This window comes from Hemiscyllium ocellatum, chromosome 18, assembly GCF_020745735.1.
Source record: "Hemiscyllium ocellatum isolate sHemOce1 chromosome 18, sHemOce1.pat.X.cur, whole genome shotgun sequence".
In the NCBI taxonomy this organism is placed as follows: Eukaryota; Metazoa; Chordata; class Chondrichthyes; order Orectolobiformes; family Hemiscylliidae; genus Hemiscyllium; species Hemiscyllium ocellatum.
This window is the reverse complement of record NC_083418.1, coordinates 27,099,843-27,127,422: the sequence shown is the minus strand read 5'-3', so window position 1 is coordinate 27,127,422 and position 27,580 is coordinate 27,099,843. Positions and strand designations below refer to the sequence as shown.

The 27,580-nt window shown below is 41.6% G+C and overlaps 1 protein-coding gene across 1 annotated transcript in view; it reads left to right on the top strand.

Moving 5' to 3' along the window:
• th (tyrosine hydroxylase) overlaps positions 1-27,580 on the top strand; it is a 62,860-nt gene that overhangs the window by 25,019 nt on the left and 10,261 nt on the right. Inside the window, exons 4-8 of the mRNA XM_060838436.1 lie at positions 1,105-1,193; positions 15,186-15,253; positions 15,727-15,777; positions 17,666-17,811; positions 25,227-25,362. Of these exons, the coding sequence (XP_060694419.1) occupies positions 1,105-1,193; positions 15,186-15,253; positions 15,727-15,777; positions 17,666-17,811; positions 25,227-25,362 (490 nt within the window). The remainder of the gene's footprint in view (positions 1-1,104; positions 1,194-15,185; positions 15,254-15,726; positions 15,778-17,665; positions 17,812-25,226; positions 25,363-27,580) is intronic.

The window sequence follows — 27,580 nt, the reverse complement described above, 5'->3', positions numbered from 1 at the left end:
GCTACGCCTTTTGAATATGATGCATAAATTATATATTAGATCATCATTGAATGAGATGCAGGCAACAAGTAAATGTTAAATATTTGTGGGCATGCTCAGAAACTGGGACTTTTTTTTTACAGTAATGCAATGCTTAGTACAACTCTCAAGAATGTCAGTGTGTTTCACATACAATGGATTATAATTAATGTCCTGATCAATGAACAGCACCCATCAATGTCTTACAAGTAGCAACTAGATGAATGTTATGCAGGTGAATTGAGGAGACCCTCATTCCCCCTTGAATTACCATGGTTCTTTATGTTCATCTGAAACAAACAGATCAACACGGACAGTGCAACACTCCCTCAGCACTTGCACTGAAAATTGGCCTTACTTATATATCCAAATCCTGAACTCTGACTTTATCACATAACCTTCTCTCCATACATCAGAGATGAAAATGTTATCAACCTAGATAAGCTGACACACTGCAGGATATTTGTTATGCACTGTCATGTAATAATTTATTTTAGCTTTTAAGTAGCATAGATCCAGTGTGTACATGAGTTCTTTCAATTATATTATTTAATATACATTATCTACATTATAATGTATAATATACAGACAGCAGTCAATATACATATTCCAATAGATACTTCAAACTCTCACTGCCTGATATAATGTAATGGAAAACTAAGAGGCCGAAAAGCATTCGGCAGTAATTCTTCCCAGCTATCTTCATGCCCTAGAGCAGAGTTTATGTTTAGCATGAATTCTACAATTGGACCAGGACAAAGGTCAAATCTTATTAAATGACTGTTGTTCCTCTGATGTTGCTGATAATTAAATTCATTCAATGACTCATTGAGTTAGAATCAGCCACAACCCTGATTGGACGTGCAGGTTTGCCGCAGGTAAATACTGGTGATATGTGACATTATCCTACTCTTGTTTATCAGGCTGATCATTTAAAAACACTGCAGAATTATTCTCTCCATTGCTAGCTCTGCATTAAGTGGTTACCTTCCAATAATACGTGCATCACAGGTGCTTTTTGATGCTTTGAAACATTCCAATTAGTTAACCTGTGCTTCCATTTTATCTCCTTTCTTTCACTTCTAGTTCACTGGTTTCCAAAAAAGCTATCAGATTTGGATAGATGTCATCAATTAGTTACAAAATATGAGCCGGAATTGGATCTGGATCATCCGGTAAGCTTTCGAGTTTATGTGAAGGAATCTTTGCTGGGAAAATGTGACCAATCAAAAACTTTCAATTCCAAAGGAGAAGAGTTTGAGAAAGCAGTTTAGGAGGAATCTCATATGGAACAGGTTCATGAACAATGACTGGTCAGGGCAAATGGTCCACTTCTGGGCTGTAGAACTTTTGTAAAACTCTTGCCATTCCTGCCATAATTAAAACAACAATTCTGGTCACCCTGTTATAGGAAGAATATTATTAAGCTGGAGAGGGTTCAGGAGAGTTTTACCGGGATGTTGCTGGAAATGGAGGGTTGGAGTTATTTTTTAAAAAGGCTGGAGAGGCTGGGACTTTTCTCGCTTGAGCATCGGAGGTTGAGGGGTGACCTTATAGAGGTTCATAAAATCATGAGGGGCATGGATAAATGGCACTTGAAACCTCACGGGTGGGAGATTTAGAGAGTGGGGCATATTTTAAAAGTGAAAGGAGAATGATTTAGACAAGAATTGGGGGGCTTTTTTTTACACAAAGAGTGGTTCATATGTGGAAGGAAATTACAAAGCAAGTGGTGGATGTGGGTACAGTTACCGTTTTTAGATAAATACATGAACAAGAAATGTTTGGAGGAATCAGGGCCAAGCACAGGCCGTTGGGGCTAGTTTAGTTTGGGGTTATGGTCGGCATGGACTGGTTGTATCAAAGGGTCTATTTCTGTGCTGCATGACTCTATGACTGACCAAACAATTACAATATACTATAAAAAGAGATAAGTGTGTCTTACTCGATACCGTTCACTTTGTGTGTTCATGCTGTGTGCTTTAGCATTGCTGCTTCCAGATCAGATTATATAATCTGTGCAACATTTTTCTCAGCATATTCACAGCTCATTTCTGCTCAACTGTGAATAACAAGTGCTGTCTGTTGCTTACTATCTTCAATCTTGGCATCTCTGGAGCAAGTACTTTGGAAGTGCTTCACATCAAAAGGAAGATTTAACACGTGTGACAAAAAAAGTAACCGAACTAGAAGGTGGTGCTGTCCCTGGTAGACACTTGTAAATGTATATATCACATTCGAGATCTTATTTGGAAAAGGCAGTTCTAGAGCAAAAGTTCTGTTTTGTTGCTGTTCCTGTAGTTCTGGACATGTAGCCTGCCATTAGAATTGATGGTCAAGAATTAGTCAGTGACTCCTACCGCCCTACATTCCTTTGTGTCGATATGTTATCAAGCACCGGACCAGATGATGAATTGAGTTGAATTGAATTTATTGTCACGTGTACCGAGGCACAGTGAAATACTTTGTCTTGCGAGCAATACAGGTCACAGAGTTAAGTAACATTGATAAGTAAATAGAGGGTAAACAATGGGGAAAAAAAACACAGGTACAGGCGAATGTTTAGAGTTTGTAAGTCCATTCAGTATTCTGATAATAGTAAGGTAGAAACTGTTATGAAACCGGCTGGTGTGTGTGTGTGTGTGTGTGTGTGTGTGTGTTCAGGCTTCTGTACCTTCTCCGCAGTGGTACAGGTTGTAAAGAAGTATTGCCAGGGTGGAATGCATCTTTGAGTGTTGGACCTGGTAGGTAGATTGTATAGATGGGAGGTTAGCCTTTGTGATTGTCAGGGCCGAGTTCACCACTCTCTGTAACCATCTCCGATCTTCAAAGCAAGCATGCAGGTACAGCAGCGAAGAAAGCTAATAGCATGCTGGCCTTCATAACAAGAGGAATTGAGTATAGAAGCAAAGAGGTCCTTCTGCAGCTGGACAGGGCCCTGGTGAGACCGCACCTGGAATATTGTGTGCAGTTTTGGTCTCCAAATTTGAGGAAAGACATTCTTGCTATTGAGGGAGTGCAGCGTAGGTTCACAAGGTCAATTCCCAGAATGGCAGGACTATTCCAAGGCATTCTAGGCATACGTTTAAAAAATAAAAGCAAGAGGATAATGAGGGGGAATAAAGGAGGAACTTATGTTTGGAGGCTTGCAAAATCCTAAATGAGTACTTTGTGTCAGTATTGATCCGGAAGAAGGATTTAGAGGATAGTGAAATTAGTGTGCAGCATGCTAATATGCAAGGGCATTTTGAGATCAAGAAAGAAGTGGTATTGTTTTTTTTTTGAAGAACACTAAGGTTGATACGTTGCAAGGACTTGATGCTATCTGCACCAGGTTTTTGAGTGAGGCAGGAGAAGAGATTACTGGGACCTTGACCACGACATTTGTATCTTCACTAGCCACTGGAGAGGTACCGGAGGACTAGCAAGCAGCTAATGTTGTTCCTCTGTTCAAGACTGCAATAAGGGATAATCCAGGAAATTATAAACTGGTGAGTCCTTCATCAGTTGTTGGGAAGCTATTGACAGAATTCTCCGGGATCATATTTAAGCACATTTGGAAAAGCACTGCCTAATTAGGGGCAGTGAGTGTAGCTTTGTGTAGGGCAGATCATGTCGTACTAACTTGGTTGAATTGTTTGAGGAGGTGATCGATGAGGGTAGAGCGGGTGGATATTGTCTTTATGGATTTTAGTAAGGCTTTTGACAAGGTCCCTCATTGTCCTCAAGGTTCCTCATGGTCCCTGCCTCAAGGCAGAGATCGATAGATTCTTATTGTCTCGAGAATTAATGGCCACGGGGAGAATGCGGGTAAGTGGAGTTGAAATGCCCATCAGCCATGATTGAATGGCGGAGTGGACTCGATGGACCGAATGGCCTTACTTCCACTCCTATGTCTTATGGTCTTATCCTACATTGAAAGATTGGAGCGACTGGGCTTGTATACCCTTGAGTTTAGAAGGCTGAGAGGGAATCTGATTGAGTCGTATAACATTATTAAAGAATTGGACACTCTGGAGGCAGGAAACATGTTTCCGCTGATGGGTGCATCCCGGACCAGAGGACACAGTTTAAAAATAAGGGGTAGGCCATTTAGAAAAGAGTTGAGGAGAAACTCCATCACCCAGAGAGTGGTGGGTGTATGGAATATTCTGCCCCAGAAGGCTGTGGTGGCCAAGTCTCTGGATACTTTCAAGAAAGAGTAGGATGGAGCTCTTACGGATAGTGGAATCAAGGGTTATGGGGATAAGGCAGGAACAGGATACTGATTGAGGATGATCAGCCATGAAGGTAATGAATGGTGGTGCTGGCTTGAAGGGCAGAATGGCCTACTCCTGTTATACAGCTGCCATACCAAGTAGTGAATCCAGACAGAATACTCTCGATGATGCACCTATAAAAGTTGGCAAGGGTATTCTCCGTCATGCTTAATTTCCTCAGCTGCCTGAGGACAAAGTGATATTGTTGGGCCTTTGTAACCAGTGCATCCACATGAAGAGTCCAAGAAAGCTTGTTGTGGATGACCACTCCCAGGAGCTTGACACTTTCCACTCGTTCCACCTCTGTGTTGTTAACGTGTAAGGGGGCATGATTAATATTCCGCCGAAAGTCAATAATGAGTTCCTTGGTTTCGCTGGCATTGAGAGCTAGGTTTTTCTCAGTGTACCATTTTTCTAGGTTTTCCTTCTCCCATGTGTAGTCTGTTTTGTCCCCATCTGAGATTCAACCGACTATGGTGGTGTCATCAGCGAAATGAAATTCGAGTTATTGTAGGTTTATCACTTTGGTGAGGCAGTAGGAGGAGGCATAGTAGTGGGCAGCGGAGGAGTCTGGATAGTCACATGGATGTGAACAGCAAACAACTATTAAGAAGTATAGCACTGGAGTGACGTTTATAGACATGTCTTGCATTGTTGATGATCAGTGCAGATGGATATAAATTGTGCTGCAAATTACTGTCATTACACTCACAACAGATGTACCCTGAGCTATCTGCAAAGAGAAAGAATGTAGAGGACAACTTGCATTTATATAGCATCCCTCATGTGCTCACAAAGTCACAAACCTCTTCACACTCAACGAATACTTCCATGATGGGGCCACTGTTGTAAAGTAAGAAATGTGACAGCCTATTAAAGCAAAATTGTCAAACTGCAATGTGATAATACCCTGTTTTCATGTTGGTTGAGGGATATTTGCTTCCAGGGTAGTCTCCTATGATCGAGTGGTCTAAGCCGCTGGGTTTAAGTTTAGGGTGGCCTGGTGGCACAGTGGTTAGCACTGCTGCCTCATAGCACCAGTGTCCCAGGTTCCATTCCAGTCTCGGGCAACTGTCTGTGTGGAGTTTGCACATTCTTCCTGTGATTGCGTGCGTTTCCTCTCACAATCCAAAGATGCGCAGGTCAGGTGAATTGGCCATGCTAAATTGCATTAGTCAGAGGGGAAAATGGGTCTGGGTGGGTTACTCTTCGGTGTGGACTGGTTGGGCTGAAGGGCCTGTTTACACATTTTAAGGAATCTAAATCTAAATTCCCTGCTCTTTATTGAAGTAGTGGTAAGGGATTACTTACATCCATCTGATAGGACAGAGAGCTATGGCTTAATGTCTCCTTTGAAAGGCAGAATCTTGAATTGTGAAACACATATTTAGTCCTGCACTAAGAGCATCAGCGCTGAAAATGTGTTGCTGGAAAAGCGCAGCAGGTCAGGCAGCATCCAAGGAGCAGGAGAATCGACGTTTCGGGCATGACCCCTTCGGGAATTTTCAGCTCTGATCTCCAGAATCTGCAGTCCTCACTTTCTCCACTAAGAGATCAGCCTCAATTTGTGCAAAATAAGCAAAGGCAATGTGAAAAGTAGTTAGGGTATGAAATATATTGCCTGAAATATGATTTGATTGCATTTGATTTTATTTGATTTGATTTATCATTGTCACATGTACCAAGAGACAGTGAGAAGTATTGTATTGCGTGCTAACCAAATAAATCATACTTTATATAAGTACATCAGGGTAATAGAACAGAATGCTGAATATAGTGTTGCAGCTACAGTATTTTCAAACTCTTGTGTCTTCAGCCTGATGGAAGAGAGTATATAAGAGGTGGAAGGGATCCTTAATTATGTTGGCTGCTTTCCTGAGGCAGCCGGAAGAGTAGATGGTGTAATGCATGGAAGGCTGGTTTTCGTTGGGGAGGTAGTATCAATTTGGATCATTTACAATTCTGTGATTTCTTGTTCAAAACAGTGCAGTGCTACTTGAGCCCATAAACCTTGGACTCTGTAGCAGGAGTTCAAAAGGAGAGACTGAGACTGTTCACAGTTATGACCATTTTCACAGTTGTATTGGTGTCTGCAGAAAAGATACCAGCAGATGTCAGTGTTGCCCTGGAAAAGTGTACCCTGCAAAATGTGAAGAATGTCTTTGGACATTACCAGAATCTATGCCCACAAATGCAAGGCTAAGTCTGGCTATATGCACTTCTCATGCAGCCTCATATCCATGAACTGTACTCCTCAAAAGTGAAGAATTATGAGCACACAATTCAATATTAGGAATTGCAATTTCAGCAGCAAAGTATGGACGTTGGAAAGCTGATGTAATAGAAAATGCTGGAAATATTCAGCAGGTCAGGCAATACCTGTAGAGAAACTGAATGGATGCCTCACGTTAATAGCTTCTGATTAGAATTCATACAGCAGGATACAGCAAAATAGCTTTGAATGTTCCTGCCTGCTCGATATTGCTCATTTAATGTGGATATGCTGAATGCATATAAGTGCATTTTGTGTTAGAACAGTTTAAGACTATCTAAAGGGTAAGCCCTTAAGTCAACCAGTTGCACCTACAGCTGGAAAAATAATTTTCCAGTCAATGCTCTACCCCTCATACGTATATTCCTTTCTGCTGCATTGTTTGTCTTCTGCCCTCCTTTACCTCTGAATGCTGGATTATATCCCAGAAATATCCTCAGCAAAAATGTCAAAAAACTGTCCTAATATATGATGATAATGACATATTATAAAAAATTGTAAACTTTGAAGGCTTGTCATATTTGTCACCCTACATTCTTCAGTCATTTCATTACTTTGTCAACAGAGGGCGGCATAGGACATACTGTGAGATCAGGCACATACCAGGTGTTAGCCAGAGCAATAATGCCTTTAACAGCAATTGCTCTGATTTTAATTATTCGTTCATGGGATGTGGATATCACTAAATTTCTCATCCCTTGTTGCCTTTGGGAAGGAGATGATGATCTGTCTCATTAAATTACCGTAGTCCTTATGATATATCTCCATCCACAGTGCTTTTGGGAAAGAATTTCCAGGATTTTGACCCAGTGACAGTGGGCAATATTGCTCCACGTAAGGAGGCTGGGTGGCTTGCAGAGGAACTGGTGGGTGGAGGTGTACTGACTCTGCATCACCTGCTTATCGTACGATGGATGAAGACATTGACAACTCAGTTGGCTGTAACACACTAAACAATAACAGTGATAATGTACACATTGATGCTTAGTTTAGGCTCCAGCAGGGGCACTCAGTCACTGACCTCACTACAACCTTGGTCCAAATGTTCTGCTGTCCTGTGCTAGCTGTTAGGAATTGGTGGGTTTAGAAGACTCTATTGAAAGAGCCAGGCTGATTTGCTGCAACGCATTTGGAAGACTGTACACACTGCTGTCACTAGGCATTGGGCAGTGAAGAGAGTGAAATGCTGACATTGATAGATGGGGCACCAATGAGGTAGGCTGTTTAGGCCTGGTTGGTGTCAAGCTTTTAGAATGTTGTTACATCTGGGCTCATCCAGGCAAGAGGAAAATATTCTATCACATTCTTGACTTGTGCATTGTAGGTAATGTTACCGGTGAGTCAGGAGTAACTCACTCTAGAATTCCTAGCCTCAATCTGCTGTTGTAATGTCTTTTCTTTACACAGCTGGTCCAGTTCAATTTAGCATCAATGGTGACCTCAGGATGTCAACAACAGGATTTCAACAAGGTACATACCATTGAATATCAAGGGGAGTTGGCTAGCTTCTGTCTTTTTGAAGATGGTCATTGGCTGACATTTGTGTGGTATGACTACTATTTGTCACTTAGCAGATCAGAAGGAGTAATGAATGATACTCAATGTTGTGCAGTCATTAGTGAACATCCCCACTTCTGACCTTATGATGGAGGAGATGCCATTGTTGAAGCAGGGGAAGATGGTGGGGCAAAGGACCCTAACCTGAGGAACTCCTGCAGAGCTCCACTGGAGTTAGTCGGGCCAAGGACTCTACCCTGAGGAACTCCTGCAGAGCTCTGCTGAAGCAGCAGCGATAGATTTCCAGCAATCTAGAATCATTTTTTTTTGTAGTAAGTATGATAGCAACCAAAAGAGACTTTTCCCCTGATTCTCATTGACTCCAGGTTTGCTAGGGCTCCTTGATATCGCACTCAGTCAAATGAAGGCTTGATGCCAAGGGAAGCTGTCCTTTTAATTTTCTGCTCATGGTCCATGGACTTCTGAATTCTGCAGGCTCAGGGTCTTGGAGCATCTATGCAACTGTGAGTGAACACTGGGTAAAGATCATCACTCTCACCTCGCCTGCAGTTCAGCTCTTTTGTCCACATTTGGACCAAGTGAGGTCAGGGGCTGAGTGCGCCTGATGGAACCCAAACTAAGCATCAATATGTACATTATTACTGCTGTTGATTAGTCTGTCACAGCCAACTGAATTGTCAACGTCTTCATCCATCGTACGATAAGCAGGTGATGCAGAGTCGGTCAGAAGACCTTATGGAACATCGAGATGATGCAAATTAGACTGTACAATTGTTAATCAATGGTCAAAACGGCAAACATTTTCCAAGAAGATAAAGCCCCTTTGCCATTTGATGGCTCCTTCACCAGCTGTATGCGAGTGCTGAAATTAACATCATAACATATTGTAATAAGGTGATTGATTTGAATTAATCCGACCTTCCTCCATTAATCTCATACCCAATGTTCACGTTTATTCAAGCTACTTGCCATTCAAAGCCAAAAACCAGACTCATTAAACTGAGAGGAATAATGCAGAGGCCTAAAGGCTTGTGATAAGGGATCACAATACTTAGGGAGCCCCTCAGTAAAATGAAAACTGAAAGATTGCGTACAATTTCAGTATTAGCTCCATTTAAGTATAGTATATTGCAATATGATTTTTTGTACAGTCATAGAGATGCACAGCACGGAAACAGACCCTGTCGTCCAACTCTCCTTGTTGGCCACTTATCCTAAATTAATCTAGTCCCATTTGTTATCCCACCAAACCCATGTACCCATCCAGATGCCTTTTAAATGTTGTCATTGTATCCATCTCCTCCACTTCTTCTGGCAGGTCATTCCATACATGCACCACCCTCTGCATGAAAGTGTTGTCATTTTGAAATCTTTGCCCTCCAGTTTTGGACTCCTTAATGCTGGGGATTAAGACTTTGGCTATTCACCCTCTCCATGTACCTCATGATTTTATAAACCTCCCAGCCTCAAATGCTCTGGGTAAAATCACACCAAACTACCCTGCCTCTCCTTATAACTCAAGCCCTCCATTCTCAGCAACATCCTGGTAAATCTCTTCTGTACTTTCTCCAGCTTAAACTATCCTGCCTATAGCAGGGTGACCAAAACTGGGCACAATACTCCAGAAGAGGCCTCACCAACATCCTGTACAACTTTAATATATGTGGGCTGGTGGGTGGCACAGTGGTTAGCACTGCTGCCTCACAGCGCCAGAGACCCAGGTTCAATTCCCACCTCAGGTAACTGTCTGTGTGGAGTTTGCACATTCTCCCCGTGTCTGCGTGCGTTTCCTCCACATGCTCCAGTTTCCTCCCACAGTCCAAAAAATGTGCAGGTTAAGTGAATTGGCCATGCTAAATTGCTTGTAGTGTTAGGTGAAGGGGTAAATGTAGGGGAATGGTCTGTGTGGGTTGCTCTTCTGAGGGTCAGTGTGTACCACACTGTAAGTAATCTAATAACGTCCCAAATCCTATACTCAAAGATCTGAGCAATAACCGCAAGCATGCTAAATGGTTTCTTAACCACCCTGTCTACCTGTGATGCAAACATCAAACAATTATGTTACTGAACCCTGAGGTGTCTCTGGTCCTCAACACTGTAATTGTATAAATCTTTATTTGTTTTACCAAAATGCAATATCTCGCATTTGCCAAAACTAAAATTAGTGAAAAAAACAATGCTTTGTACTTTTGGCTGATAAATCAACATTTGAAGCCGAAATGTCTGAATCCATTGGGTTTCTGCTGGCCTCCTGGAAGATGAAGTGTAAATGGAAGTTGCCAGTAGGGAATCTTTGGAATCTCCATTGTAGCAGAATCCAAAGGGGTAGCCTGGGACACTGAAGGTTCCACTACATCCTTAACCCTTCCAAAGTTCTCACTTAAATCAGAGATTCAGAGGGTTCCAATGAACTTAAGCAAGATAGTTACTCAGAAAGGGTTAGACTATGCAATACATTGTCCAGTTCCTGAGTAACTGTTAAACTGGTCCCATTCTTGACTCTCAAAGCTCCTCTGCTAGAGCCCTTACCATCTCTAGAGCCTGATCTGACATCTGCTGAGAGGTGACGCCCCCTTTCCCTGCTCCACCCCTGACTGCACCGCTATAACTCCCCACACCCCCTCTGAGGTTATGCCCACCTTCCACATCACCTGTTGGATTCCAACTCTCCCATCGACCCAAGCTACCTAATGACCGCATCACTTATCTGGGCCCCTTGCCACCTTGCACCTGGTGCCCTACCTCCCTGGCACCCTGCCCTCTTCTCAAGTGGCATCATATGTGATTGGTACTACCACTTCCTACCCAAAGACACATTACCCCTGTACCCTGCTCTCCCGCCATCCTACTAACCTGGCATCTAATTCACAGGCTCTACAAAGAACTGTCAGAATGGAAGTTGAGCTCGACAGTTCTAAAGGACACTCTTTTTGTGAAGAAAAGGGAGTGAAGTGACAACCTGCAAGAGATTGCCAGTGCTCAGGAAATCTAGCCCAATATTTCTAAGCAATGCACACAGCAAGAATCCATCCATCTTTTCAGTTCTGTTACATTGGTCACGGGAGATATGACAAGAGGACTGGGGTTGATCATTCCTTCTAATATCCAACTCCGGTCAGGTGGAAGTATTCTACTTTGCACCTGTTTCTAGCCTTTGTTTCTGCCACCTGTATCTGATATCAAGCAACCCTTGTCTTATTATGATCCCACACTAGTCTCCAAATTTTAAATTATGATCTGTGTAGGAACCAGTGAACCTTTTTACGAAGTTGACCATGTGTGAGATCCCAGGTACTCAGTAAGAGAATAAAGCAACACGATTTTAAGGATTTGAACCAACAACAAAGTGTTTTATCATACAAATTTAGAAGAGCGATACAATCCACAATACATATACTCAACTTATCTCTAACAGCCAGAACTAACCTCAGGTATATGTGGATGACAGACTAACTATGGTTGAGCATCCATAATGCGGTCAAGGCAGATGCCATGGATTTTTCCATAAACCCGCAATGTTGGTGCCATTGTGGTGCATCAAACCTGATTAAACTTTATAAGTCATACCAAGATTTTGGAGCTCTTACAAAAACAAACTGCTTCCACAACGGCTCAAATTCTGGTAGTTCATTCCCCTGAGTTCTGGAAATTGCACTCAGGCACCTGCTCACAGCCACAACTTCAGCTTTTCACAGATAGCTAGCTTCGCCAAGCTGACACTGCCTCTGTATTACTTCAAGCTTAGGCCTACCTTAGCTACACAAGGCACATACTGTGTGGGCTTTCTTCATCCCTGCTGTCAGTGACACTGAACTGTTAATAGTATATGGCCTTTTACAAGCACCTACAGCTCCCAGAGCTTTTCCTGAGCCCGAACTCCAACATTTAGCTGCACATCCTGTCTCTCTGGACTTCACTGCCCTATCAGCTTTAAGCTTGATGTGTAGGTATTGGACTGGGTTGGAAAATGTGAGAAGTCAGATGACACCAGGTGAACGAAGGACAATGCTCCAAAAGCTTGTGATTTCAAATAAACCTGTTGAACTATGACCTGGTGTCATCTGACATCTGAACTTTAAGTTTGCTACTCCTGCACTTTTTGAAGGTAGTAACTCTCGTTTCTGCTCCTATGTACTGGATTGACTAAGAGAACCCAAGGTTAGCAACTTTGTCCTCTGCCTCCACCAATTCCCCGGAATTGACTGTTCATTAATCCTTGAACTGATCTGTATGACCGATTAAAGGATTGCAACAATTCCCACCCATATTGCGAGACAGTATTGAATGGGACTACTTCTTCGAAACCATTAAATGGAACATTTCCTTGAAATTGTCTCTTCCTTGAATTTTACAATATTCACAGACTGTTGGCTTGGGCATTAGAAAATGGAAACAAAAGAGGATTTCATTACACCATGGGTATTTGATGAAAGCAGAGTATAACGTCTAATATTTTAAGCCTTTTTAAAACAACTACATGGTTCAATGCTATATATATATATATCACTCAGTTTAAATGGTGGTTTATTTAAAATAAACTATATTTTGACATTGAGCCGCTACTTAACCCAGTCACCTCTTTAGGATGGAGGATTATGTGGTCCACCATCATTCAGTAGTTTATTTTGTTTTGGTCACTGCCTGGTCCCTGTTGTATATCCTGAAAACAAGAGCCTGCCAAAAAGATCAGCGTAACTTTTTATGGTTTGTTTTAGCTGAATTACAAAACAGGGTCTAAAATCCTATAAACTGTCAACTTCAACCCTGCAGAACTCAGGAAGTTTATGGGACTCTACCCAGACTCAACATTCTACTGAGGTACATCGTGTTCTTTACATCTGTTTCTGTGCACTCAGTTTATGCTAGTTGCAGCCAATGTCTCTCTCTCTCTCTCCACAGATATTGTAAGTCCGTGCATTTGTTTGTGGTTTGGACTGGGCTGATTTTATAGTCACATCTGGGTTGCCCAGAAAGTCCTAAAATGTAAATCAGACCCTGTAGAGGCTGATTTTTAAAGGGATCTGAGCCTGGAGCACATGCCAGCAAATTGCAAATTTTCAAGATCGAGGAACTGCAGTCAGTATATTTATATAGAATTTCAGGCAGCATTTATATGTGCTGTAAGGGACTAATAGGTAGTAGAGTGGAACGTAGAATTAAGAAGGAATATGGTTGTATGGAGGACAGGTAAAAGAAGTGGACTGATGAGATGAACGATGAACCACAGACTTCATCTGTGTGGGCTCCCTTTGATTAGCACAACTGACCTTCAGAACTGAGGGAACAACATTGAAACTTGCTGACGACTCCAATTTGGGAGCACACGTGTTCAGGGCTAAAGGACAAATGAGAAAGATTGCCTGATTCAATTCAATATAGAAAACCCATGGTCATACATTTTAAAATAGCTAAAGAAACCAGACCTTAGATAATAACATATGAAGACATCGAGGGGAAAGAACATTTGGTGTGTAAGTACAGCAGTCACAAAAGATGACAGCATAGATAGGTAAAACAGCAAAAGGAAAGGACGGTTGAATTGTTTGGTTTTGTTCTGGATCTTTAGAAAGCAAAACACTGAAATGTTTGACTTTTGAAAGATCATGGTTAACTTGTATTTCTGTTTATGTGCAATTTGACCATCCCATTGTAGGGTGGATGTAAAAGCAACAAAACGGTGGTAAGGTGAGGACTAACAGTAATGAAGCAAGGAATGGAAAGCTCAGTTGTTCTGCTACAAAGTTTGCAAGATTAGGAGGTAGCTTCACAAAAATATTGAAGATTATGAAGGCTTCTGAAAAAGTGAATAGCAATGATTAGATTCCCAACAAGTCCACACTGACCCTCCAGAGAGTAACCCATCCAGACCCATTTCCATCTAACTAGTGCACCTAACACTATGGGCAATTTAGCATGGCCAACTCACCTGACCTTCACACCTTTGGATTGTGGGAGGAAACCAGAGCAACCCACGCAGACACAGGAAGAACGTACAAACTCCACACAGACAGTTGCCCGAGGCTGGAATCAAACCTGGGACTATGGTGTTGCAAGGCAGCAGTGCTAACCACTGAGCCACCGTGCCGCAAATGGTTTGAAATCTGCCTTAAAGTTCATGAGAAAACTAATGAAAGGGTTAAAGAAACCAATATTTCTACAGGCAATGGTTAGAGTTTGTCATTCTTTATCCTACAAACCGCTGCTAATTTTCATTTTCTGAAATAAATAACTCCGGGGAAAAAAGCAATATTGATGTTTATGGGGAGTCAGCAGTAAGATGGGATTGGTGTTTGCAACTCATGGAGAAAAACGCTGTTGATCAAATTGTCAACTTTCAAGTAGTAACGTTTTATCATTCTGCTTAATAATTTTCTTCTCAGATGAGGTGAATTGTTTATACAATCTAGTTGTTTTACCTACAGGTACAAGTATACTGTGGATAATTAAGAGATTATCACAAATGCTCAGCATATTCTCCCAAGATTCCCGTGAAGGTACAAGTCTATTTAAAATGAATGAGTAGCACCTGCACTGGAATGTTGTATGCATTAAAAGCATAACAACGTGTATATAATTTGTCTGCCAATTGCTGGTATTTGTTTTGAGACTTTAATCTCTTCAATTTTTTTGTGTTATTTGAAAAGAATTCTGCCATTGTTTGCTCAAATGTAACCTTACTGTATTTCTGTAAGACAAAAAGTTGACATCAACTCCAATTATTAAATATCCTCTCCCAGGATATAGCCTCAATCCACAAGAAAGTTAGAGCTCCAGCACAAAGCCACATTCTTCAAAGTTACTGTCTTGCCATGTCAGTGTCTGTCTTGGGTTAGACTTAGGGTTAGACTGATGTCATCCTATACACCTTGCAAGAACAAGAAGTGTGTTCTACTTATTTAGCTTTTACATTCCGGTTCAATCATATCAGACAATGATAACGGAGTTATTCACAAATCAATAAAATTAACCTTCTTCAATTAAACCAGCAGGTTGCTCTGATGTTATATTTCGGATGTGGGAAAAAATGCAGCTAAACTTTGGCACCTTACTGGATTGTGCAATGTAACTTTTCCATTTTGTCATCTTATCATTTTGATTTTTGTGTTCCTTTACTGCAGGGCTACTCTGATACTCAGTACAGGGACCGGCGGAGGCAGATTGCAGAAATTGCGATAAATTATCGATAGTAAGTACACAGTTACTTCAAAGGGATTTAATGGAGTATAGGGATTCCCCCACCCCACCCCCGACGAAAGGCCTTGCCTGAATACTGAGCAAAGCGGGAAGGTGATATCATCATTGCCAAGCTAGAAACTTCAGTAAAAGAGAAAGGCATTAGGATGGACAGGCCAGACAGAAAGGGCTACCTGGGGGAATGTTACTGCCTTCCAGCAGCTTGGTGAGAGGGGTCAATTAATGAGTTTACTGCCCTATTACTCACCTCCAGCCTGCCAACAAAATAAGATTCCCAGGGCATTTTAGCACTGTCCCCACTGCACCTCCAACATACCCATGATGAGTGAACTGTAAAATCCAGCCTTGAGTGCCTGTTGTCCTACTGCCTATATTGTGAGAATCCATACAGTCTGTTCTATTGACTTACTTTGCTTACTCTAAGGATGTCAACCCATGAATACTAACTGATGCTTGTCTCTACAGTGGTGACCCAATTCCAAGAGTAGAATACACCCCTGAGGAAATTGCAACGTGGTCAGTCAACTTCATTTTTTTGTATGTTAAAGTTCCTTGGAAAAAAATTCTTCCTGTTAACAAAAAGAAATTGGTCTTAACACAAAATGGAACAATCTTAAGAAACATCGTAGTCAATAAAAAAAATCATTTGGCCTAATTAAGTTTATCCCTCAAATATTTCACCTCTATATTTAGCCTGGTTCCCCTGTACTCCCCTTCTTACTGATTGTTCCATATTAATATAATTAACTGATCTAGAGGAGGAATTTCACTTCCTTTGAACTTGATATTGTCTATGAATGAGACTTGGAAGGAATTGCTTGTTCGTAATTCTCAAATTATCCATATTGTTTAAGCTGTACTTTCAAAAATTGTGATTTGTTCATCAAGCTGAGGGATATTAGCCTGGAGGCATCACATGATTTCCCACTTCAGATCACCAGTTTTAAATATAGCAAAGTCAACTGGTGTTCAACTAACTGCAAAGTAAAGACTCCTCAACTACAATTGAAAGGGTGGTCTTTCAATCGCAAGACATTATACATTGAAGGTTTCCATTAGGTTTTCCTTGAGTCCTCCTTGCTTGAAGTTCCCAATTTTGTGTTAATTAGGGGCTATTCTGGTTTTAAGAGCATACAGCATCTTTGTACAAGTCATCAGATTATGATAATTCACTGCTTGAGTATACCAGTTGGTTTATCTGGGACTCGTGGTGTCAGCCTTGGGTAAGTCTTGTCATTGGGTTAGAAGAACATGCTTTCAAATTCCAGCCCAGGGACTTCAATATGTAATCCTGGCAGGCACACTATTGGAGTACAGGGGGATAGCTGCACTGTCTTTCAGATGAATTGTTAAATAGATGACCTATGTGCTCTCACAAGTGGACTTAAAATATAACACTTGAAGAAGATTTGGGAGTTGTCCTGGTGATGTGACCAATAGTTATGCCTCAATTGATATCACTCAAATATATCTGTTCATTTTTTTGTGGCATCTTGCTGTGTTGGCTTCTCTGTAGAACAGTGTGATCAACGTGTGCTCTTAACACTTTTCAACCAGAGATAAAAAAAAAACTGCAGCAAGGCAACACTGCTGATGGGTCACTGGTCAGATATATCTCCTGATCAAGAAGGGCCAAGTTTGAGTTAGCCGATCTCAGCCAATGTAGTGTTGCATATACAGAACTGCCCTCCATTCAAATGCAGGCAAAAAGACTTTAGCTTCTACCGCATGAAACCTCCTGCCAAGAGTGCTACTATTTAGTGTACACTGACCTCCAAAAGCCCAATGGTGTTGGAGACCCACACTGTCAGCTGCTGCATGTCAATCTTGAACATTGAGTTTTTTTTTTAAATGAAAAACAATTATGTACGTCTCACAGGTGAGTGAGGCACTCTGGTGTCACATACCTCCCATCTCCATTAGGCCACATGTTATGTATATATTATTCATAGGATCTAGGTATCACTGGCTGGGCCAGCATTATTGCCCAAAGGGTAGTTAAGATTCAACCACATTTCTGTGAGCCTGGAATCACACCTAGGCCATACCAGGTAAGGATATCAGTTTCCTTCCCCAGAAGATATTAGTGAACCGAATGAGTTTTTCCCCAACAGATGCATAATTCCAGATTCTTTCGTTGAATTCAAATTCCACCATCTGCCGTAACAGTATTTGTACCTGGACTCCCAAAAATATTACCTAGTGCTTTTGGATCAATGGTGATAATCCCACTCGGCCATCAGCTCCCCTATATGTAACCTTATTTTTATTGCATCAGTTGTCCAGCCAGGAGGATGAGAGTAAATCTGTTAGGCAGGCAGCATAATGAAAAGGCATTGGAACACCGTATGCTTGCTGAGTTAACTGTGTGCATTGTTCACCTTTTTGGCATGTTGCTACCCAGGAGAGAAGTGTTTGTGAACCTAAAGACTTTGTATCCAACACATGCATGTGCCGAACACCTGGATGCCTTCAGAGTGCTGGAGAAACAATGTAATTACAACAAAGACAACATCCCTCAACTTGAAGATGTCTCCTGCTTTTTGAAAGGTTTGCCTTAAGTTTTAATATTTGATGAAGAGATTTGATGTTTTCATCAATTTGTACATCAACTTTAAAATTAGCAAAACATCCTGAGGTGCTTTGCAGGTGTATTATCAAATTACAAAGTCATACTTAAGCCATAGAAGGAAACATCATGACAGATGACACTCATAAAAGAAGTCTGCTTTAAATTGAGTCTTTAAGGATGTAGAGAACTAAAGATGAACTTTAGCTTAGTATGCAGACAATTGAAGACCTGGTGGTCTGAAGGAATTTGGGGTTATGATTCATTAATGCGACAACTTGTCAATTGAAATTCACTGCTCAAATTAAAGGCATCCAGACTTGGAGACAATTGAAATAATAAGAGATATTAGTTCCTCCCAGTCTTTTAAAGAGTGAAATAAGCAATTTTGCAAGAATTTGGATTTCAATTCTGTCACTGAGCCAGACTGCACATACATAGTGTTAGAGTTTACAGGATCCAATGGGGTGAGTAGTGGAATGAGAAGTGTGGGGTGCACTCACTCCCACCATCTCCAATCATTCCCCCCAACCCCCATCTTAACACAGTAAATTTCGCACCAATCAGACAACTGAAAACCAAATTAGGAAGTTTGGGGGCCAAAGGGCCTTCCACACTCAATCAGGCATCAACAGTGAGACATCAGGTGGGGAAAAGAGGTAAGCCATGAACCAGAGGTCAGTCCTGACCACCAGTGTGAAGACTGCTGAATGTCCTGATGGAGCTTTGATGGGCATTTGCTTGCAATCTGTTGCACCTTGATGAAAGGGAGGGAGGAAGGCAGTAAAGAGGAAATTGTAGGATAGTTAGCCTAATTTTATTTCATGGGGAACGTGTTAGAATCAAAGAAATTATAGGTTTGCATTTAGAAAACCTCAAGTTAATTGGGACTAGTCAGCACGATTTTGTCAAAGGGAAATCATATTTAACCAATTTAATAGAGTTATTGTCAGTAGTAATTCATGCTGTGGGTAAGAGAACCTGTAGGCCCACTATTCTTGAATTTCAATAGGGCATTGGATATGTTGTCACATCAAAAGTTATTGTAGAAAGGTTCATGGTGTAGTGGGGTAATGTTAATATCCGTAGAGAGTGTACATAAATGGGTCTTTGTTTGATTGGCAGGATATGATGAGTAGAGTCCTGAAGGATCTGTGCTGGGGCCTCAAAGTTTTACAATTTACATTGATGGCTTAGACCTTGGGAGTAAAGGCATGGTGACTAAATTCACTGATGAAACATAGGCAAGAAGGTATGGTGTGAAAAAGACATGAGAAAATTGCTGTCAGATTTGATCAGTTGAGTGAGTGGCTAAGTGTCAGCCGCATGGAGTAGAGTGTGGGAAATCTGAAGGAAGACATTTTTTTTAAAGGGTAGGTTGGACAGGCTGGGCTTATTTCCACTGGAGGTTAGAAAATGAGGGGCAACTTGATTGAAGTGCATAAGATCCTGAATGGTTTTGACAAGGTGGATATGTATAGGATGCTTCTCCTCATGGGCCTGTCAAGAACTAAGGGTATTGCATTAAAATTGGGATCACCCTTTCTGGACAGAGGTGAGGAGAACATTTATTTTTTAAGGGTTATCCGACTTTGGAGCTCCCTGCCTCCGAAGGTGCTGGAGCTGGGATCACTGACTGACTGTTGTTTTTACGACAGAGGTGGCTAGATTGTTCTTGTACAAGGGAATCAAGGGTTATTGGGAGTTGGATGGAAATTTGAAACGAAAACAGATCAAGCAGGTTCTTATTAAATGGTGGAACAGGCTTGAGGAATGGAATGGGCTACTTCTGCTCTTACTTCGTATGATGGGGAATCTAACATTCCATGCAAAGTCCTTGCCTCTTGGCCTGACTTATAGTGGTCATAGAGCTGAACATCATAGAAACAGTCCAACTCATCCATGTTTACCAGATATCCTAAATTAATCTAGTCCCATTTGCCAGTATTTGGCCCATATCCCTCTAAACCCTTCCTATTCATCTACCCAGCCAGATACCTTTTAAATGTTGTACCTGCCTCCACCACTTCCTCTGACCTGTGAATGAAGTGAAGTCATTTGCTAATCTAAGTGTTACATTTGCCCCTATTATCATACGGTGATGAACTGAAGCATGTGATTATATCTAGAATAACGCTAAAGTAGAAGTTTAAGACCACTGACACAGAGAGTAATAGACATAAAATGTCCACTTGTGCAATTTGGACTGATCTCCCCAACAAATATTCCATTTGCCTGGTTGGGTACAGCTCCAGCAATGCTTAAGAAGCTTAACACCATCCAGGCCAAAGCAACCCAATTGATTGGCACAACAGGAACAAATATTCTCTCCCTCCACAAATGATGATCAATAGTAGGACTCTGTACCAACTAAATGATGTGCTAAAGGAATTTACCAAAGCACCTTCCAAACTGGGCATGGGCAATAAATCCTGGTCCAACCAGCGATGCTCATATCCCATGAATGGATAACTAAAAGGTAATCAGCACCATAGAGTGATCCAATCAGTGAAGACAGTAGCTCTCTGAATTCGGTTTTAGTGTCTAAACCTTTTGCACAGGATAGCATTGTATCCTACCACAGACTGGCTGCTGTTGGTGCTTGTCTTGTTCTGGCCCCCAAGTACAGCAGCAGGTCAATAATCTGCCTGATTTCCAGGCATGCCTATCCTTGGTCAGCTGGTCTCCCCTGCCTCCTGTCCTTATTCCCCATGGGAACAGGAGGAGTCTGGTTCCTCTGATGGTCTCCTCATACTCTAGGATATTTCTGGAAAAAGTGAGGACTGCAGATGCTGGAGATCAGAGCTGAAAATGTGTTGCTGGAAAAGCGCAGCAGGTCAGGCAGCATCCAAGGAACAGGAGATTCGACGTTTCGGGCATAAGCCCTTCTTCAGGAATGAGGAAAGTATTTTTGGAGGCCAATAGAAGATTCTGGAACAGTTGAGGAACCCAGAGTGTGGGGGTAACTACATGAAAGTTTTTGATTTTCAGAGGCCGATGGAAGATTCTGGAATTTTCGGAGGCCGATGGAAGATTCTGGCCTCATTCCTGAAGAAGGGCTTATGCCCGAAACATCGAATCTCCTTGGATGCTGCCTGACCTACTGCGCTTTTCCAGCAACACATTTTCAGCTCTAGGATATTTCTGCCCATCAGCCCCCTTTTTTCTCCCACTCTTTCCTTGTTTGATAGGGCCCTGTAAAACCAGTAAGTAAATAGGGTCTGGTAACATTCTTCGACAGCAAAATCTGCTGGCACGTTTAGCCCTGGGTCCAGTCTTCGGGCCACCTAATCCACTCTTGTTCCACTTGGTATAAATATCTCCCAATGATTTTCACACATTGACCACTGAAAACCAGAGTGGGAAACCTAACATTGCAGCCAACTGTCTCTTTAACAAGTTCAATAACTCATTCACTGTTTCCCTCAAAATGGTGCCCACTTGCCTTCAGTGAAAGGCTAATTTTGTTAGGGATTAGAGTTTGGTTGCAGCTTGGAGATTTGAGGCCACAAAACCAACCTGTATAGTTATTGGTCTCAGGTGAGAAACAAAATAAATTCCATGTCACATAATGTAGAATTGTCAGACTGGATTCCATCCATTCATTGCTCCTTACTGCAGGTTGCTTTGATGATAGCAACTGCTACAGATCAGGCCAGACCCCTCAAAATTTTTTTAGAAGGACCTCAGACACTAACTTTTCAGGCAGATGTGAGGTGGATGTTCCAGGTGTGATGCAGCTGGTCAAACCACTTGGCTTTAAGCAAAACAGAATTTATTTAGACACTACAGTTGAAACGTGAGCAAAAGAAAACGGAATTTAGAATAACTTAACAATTGGAAAACTTGACTGACGCAATACAGCAACTTAACTAAGGAGCTGTTCCAATCCAGTAATATCCCATAAACACACCCCTTGGTAAAAAATGTACATTGAAACACAGATTCTTACAGGCAGGAGGGAGCAACATCTGAAGAGATTTCAGAGACAAGTCAGTCAGGAATCATTTACTGAAGTTTGCAAACTTTCTGGACTCCAGCATCTTGTGATTGCCACAGTGAAATCAAACTAGAAAAGACCTGAACTGGGACAATTGGCCACTCCCCTGGGTCTAGGCTTTTCCTGGACACCCCAGCACCTCTGTCTTTATGACCTCTCTTTAAAAAAATACCCAACAAAATAACCTTGTTATCATCACACAGCACAGGACTTTTGTACATAGATGCTTGGACAGATCTCCATCCCTGACCATACAGTGTTGGAAACCAGAAACTATATGTTAGAAAACAGTATTGTAAGTTTCTCAAATTACAAAGAAACCAAGAAAATAAAGTTTTAGAAGTTCCTGGAAATTGTGCTTCACATGCCGTTAGAGTGAACTTTTAAAAGATCTCAAAATTATAATGTTATGGCTGCAATTGTCAACCCTGGACTTGGTAGGGGAAGGTTTACAGAATTTTCCCATTCCTGATTAAGAATAAAATACAAGGAGCCAAAAACTGAGAGCTGTTTAGCCCCTCAAGATTGTTCTGTTATCCAGTGTGATTGTTGGCTAGTTGGATGCCTCAATTATACTTGCCTGTACACTCCAGCTGTCGGTTGATTCCTTGAGACATCAAACATTTATTTACCTCAAACTTGAATATAGTAGATAATGAAGAATCACAACTTGTCAAGGCAGAGAATCCCAAAGATTCACAAAAGACCTGTGACCAGTGGTGTGCCACAAGGATCAGTGCTGTGTCCACTGTTTTTCATTTATATAAATGATTTGGATGTGAACATTGGAGGTATGGTTAATAAATTTCCAGATGACACAAAAATTGGAGTTGCAATGGACAGGGAAGAAGGTTACCTCAGTGTACAACAGGATCTTGATGAGATGGGCAAATGAGCTGAGGAATGGCAGACGGAGTTTAATTTAGATAAATGTGAGGTGCTGCATTTTGGAAAGGCAAATCAGGGCAGGACTTACACCATTAATGATAATGTCCTGGGGAGTGTTGCTGAACAAAGAAACCTTAGAGTGCATTTTGAAAATAGAGTTCCTTGAAGGTGGATTTGCAGGTAGATAGGAAGTGAAGAAGGTGTTTGGTATACTTTCATTTATTGGTCAGAGTATTGAGCGTAGGAGTTGGGGGGTCATGTTGTGGCTATATAGGACATTGGTTAGGACAGTATTAGTATCCGATTCTGGTCTCCCTCCGATAGGAAAGATGTTGTGAAACTTGAAAGAGTTCAGAAAAGATTTACAACGATGTTGCCAGGGTTGGAGGGTTTGAGCTATAGGCAGAAGCTGAATAGACAGGGGTTATTTTTCCTGGACTGTCAGAGGCTGTCTTCCCTGGACTGTTGGAGGCAGAGGGGTGGCCTATTGAGGTTTATAAAATCATGAGGGGCATGGATAGAGTAAATAGACAAGGTATTTTCTCTGGCATGGGGGAATCCAGAACTAGAGGGGCATAGGTTTAAGGTGAGAGGGTGGGGCAAGTACGGAATGAGCTGCCAGAGGAAATGATGGAGGCTGGTACAAATATGATATTTAAAAAGCTTTTGGATGGATATATGAATAGGAATGGTTTACAGGCATATGGGCTATGTGTTGGCAAATGGGACTAGATATATTTAGGATATCTAGTCGGCATGGACATGTTGGACCAAAGCGTCTGTTTCTGCGCTGTACATCTCTATGACTCTGTTACCCTTTGGGTGAAGGACGTTCTCCTCCTCTCGATCTGAAATGACATACTCCATCATCTTGAGGCTACATACCTTCCTTTAGCTTCCCCAGCCAAAAGACAAAACCTCTTAGTTTTCAACCCTGTTAAACCCTTTCAGGGCATGTTTCATTTTTCAGTGTTTACTTGTCTCGTTTTTCCAAACTCTGGAGAGAATAAGCCCATTTTACTTCATTGCTCATCCTAGGTGCTAATTTAGTGACCAACTGCCTCTGCGATAGGGTTAGGGCTGGATTGAAAAATCGGGATGAGGTCCAGACAATGGCTCAATTTTAAATTTCCTAGAAGGAAAACAAAACCAGTAGTACTGGCCCAGTAGAACCAACTGGTATTTCAGACTTAGAGAGACCAGAAAATTCTGGAGAAAATGGTTGGAGAGAGATTGTCTCCCAGGTCTGGGCAGTTAGCACTGGTAGCGTTCCATATTGCTGTAAGTGCATGAGTACAGCTGTGGCTCGTATCTGTCAGGTACATGTGAACATATGGATGAGAGTAGGCCAATTGGCCCCTTGAGCCTGCTGTGCCAGTAACATCAAGACCAGGTAGAACACAGGTCTTTTCTCCCTCCTCTCTTAAAATGCATAACCCAGCCTATCTCACCTGAGACCTACTAACATAAGTCAGGCAGCAACTTGCAAATTGGGTTGTTGTGATGTTGATGTTTTTAACCAATCTGCTTAAATGTGTTATGACACATCTCTGTAGCAGGTAGGACTTGAACTCCGACCTTATGGCCTGGAAGTAGGGAAACTACCACCATAAGTGCAATAAGTCCTTTAGACGTAACTCTTTTACATAGAAGCTGATCAGATTATTGTGATCAACCTATCATTATCGAGTGAAGTTTCCTGATCAACCCTTTTCAGAGATTTTATTACACATCATTGGAGTAGGTGGGACTTGAACAGACATCTTTCAGTTTCGGGTAGGGACACTATCACTATGAGAGCCCCTAGTATTTAGTTTTTTTTATTTTTGTTTTATAGCCAGAAGTGTCATCACACACAATGGAATGGCTTTCCCATCACCAAATTACAGTGACTGTTTTCCTTCCTAGACACGAACCACCACCAGTAAAATACCCATGTAAGATGTCAGCTCTTCATTACAAAAGCCCAAAGAACCATCCCAATCAGCTCTGGAACTGATCTATTTGAGCCGTAAAAGAAACCTGCATTTCTGACAGGAAAACTGGCAGCGAGTAATCAGGAGGGAAGCAGTGCTGGTGGTCAAAGCCATGATTGATCTGGTGGAGGTCAAATTGTGGCCATTAGCAGCCTGCATTGAAAGGCCCTCATACTCGTCCCAATTCCAGGTTACATTAAATATTCCTAAAAAAACAAATAAGTTTTCTTTGTGTATACAAAGTTGATAACACTTATTTAAGTTGAGGGCTCTGTTCCCCTTTTTTTGTCCATATCATAATCAGCGTTCACTCCTTCTTAGCCATATCAGAGGCTCAGGCGATGATTGCATGCCTGTGAAATGGGCACGTGCCATCGAATTTCCAAGCCTCCATATGCCTTACATCAATGTTTATCTATAAAGTCATAAACTCAAAAGTTTAATGTTTGTATAATAAAAACGAAAAACTGCTGCTAATTTTATTACACGTTGTGATTTAATGTAACAGATGTTCTGTGTTTATCTGTGCCAGAACACTCAGGGTTTCAGCTGTGGCCTGTTGCTGGGTTACTTTCAGCCCGGGACTTCTTGGCGAGTCTCGCTTTCCGAGTTTTCCAGTGTACGCAGTATGTAAGACATGCTTCCTCGCCAATGCATACTCCTGAGCCGTAAGTAGATGTTGTAAAATAAACGCAAGTAGCAAGATTTGGAAATAAATTGATGAAAATTTGTAATGAAACAGCAAAGTGCTGGAAATGCACAGCAGGTCTGTCAACGCTTCATGATTTAGCTGGAAACCCTCTCCGTTTTCTTGATAAATGTTGATAGATCTTCTGCAGATTCCAGCTTTTTACATTCTTGTTTCTAGTTTGGAATGCCAGTGCCATCTCCTGTTTTGCAGAAAATGAATGAGCCATGATTGTTTCTTCACATATACCATCCAGCACTTATAAATAATACCTCTAAAATATCAGGTGTTGTTGATATTTCTTAAAACTTCACTTCACTTCTTGGACACACACACACATACAAACACAACACTCTCTCTCTCTCTCTCTTTCTCTCTCTTTCTCTCTCTGTGTCTATCTCTCTCTCTCTTTCTCTCTCTCTCTCTCTCTCTAAGATTGCAAATGGCTTCAGTGTCCAAAAGCTAGGGAGTGGAAAAATTAGCCTGGTCATGATGTCTATCCAGTGACCTTAACAAACAAATATCTGAGTATTTCATGGGGGAGGATGCCAATACGGCTTGTTGGACATATTTTCTATGGCAGACCTGGGGTACTTTTGGCTTTGAGTAATAATAGAAAACACATGATACTGGATTGATGTCAATGCAAACAAACATCTGTAAGGCTGTTTGACAGGCAGCTAAGACAATAGTGTTCAGTTCTCAAAAACCTAAATGATGCCCTCCTCAAGGACTGTCATTTCAGTGAAGTGCCAGAGAAGAATTGGCTCACTTGGGGACCCACCTTGCCCCCAGTATCATGCTTCTTCAAAAGGGATGAGGAAAATAAAAGTGGGCCAAAAGTGTCATTACCCAACAAGAAACAACAACCACTTTAACCAAATAAACAACTGTGGACCTGGGAAATCTGAATCAAAAACAGAAATTGCTGGCGAACCACAACAGGTCTGGTAGCATCAATGGAGAGAAAACAGGGTTAACGTTTCGAGACCTGTGACCTTTCTTCAGAAAAACTACTTGTTGGCAGCTATTTAAATTCTTGCTTCGGGAACTTGGAGGTGGTTGGAATGTTTAAGTTAAGGGAAGGTGTGTATTTTTATGGCAAATTTAAATTTGCAATTCAAGCTTATTATTTCATATATTACATTACAGCAGTTAGCTAACTTCTGTGGGTCAGGTTCGGCTGCAGACAGTCTTTTTTGACTGACCCCATTTGCTTTTCCATCTGGCGGTGTCCATCTTGCTGCCACTCAAAGAAGATGCAGGTCTGGGAGATGAAGTAAGCACCTGGCCGGCTCAGACATCACTCTGTCATGAAATCCGGGATGTGACCCTGAACAATCCTGTGCAGCATGTCTTCATTCACATCTGGTGTTAACACTTCAAGTGATGTCCAGAATCTTACTTAGGCACCATTAGTAGATCACATCCAATTGATGTGACCGCTTCACTATTCTCTTCCGTATCTCACTGGTTTAAATCGAAGATAGATAATACAATGGATATGTAGAGTCATGGATTTATGGGTGTATTGATGGTGTTTGAGTTGTAGACTATGTGCAGCTGCAAATTATTGCGGGGCTGGTTGAGGATCTTTGAAAATATTCCGCTTACCTTGCCTTCTGTTCCTTATCTGCTATAGGCATCCTGCCTATTCTTGGGGTGGATTGGTTCAGTGAATTTGCTTCTTAGACCAAATATGTTCCTATATGACCCTGTAGAGGAACTTGGAGTCATTTTTATTTGCTGCTGCTTGTGCCTCTCTGTCTTTTAATGCTATCCATCCCCATCTGCTTGTCCTCCAGCTCTTCGTCATAGCTTTATCTAATATTCTGTACCTTTCCCCATCTTTTCAGCTTTTCTCCATATTCTTCACCTGGTCCCTCATGCTCTTTGCCAGCTTTATTTTCTGAGCTAATTTCCACACTGGGTCAGTGAACCATTGTTCTTTCTGCAGTCACTTTCATCCCCCTTTTAAAGAATTCTCACTGTTCCCCAATGTCTCTCAACCCCAGTGGTAAATTGATGGTGGAGAGTGCCACAGAGGTTGTATGATCTGCCATGTTCTTCAAGTTCCCCCATCAATGTCATGTTGTTGCCTTCTTCAGCTTTGGGTGCATCTTGCCCAGCACAAAGTGCTGGCCTTACCCCATATCAGCTGCTCAATAATTTTGGATGTTTGTAAGCCTCTCTGCTAC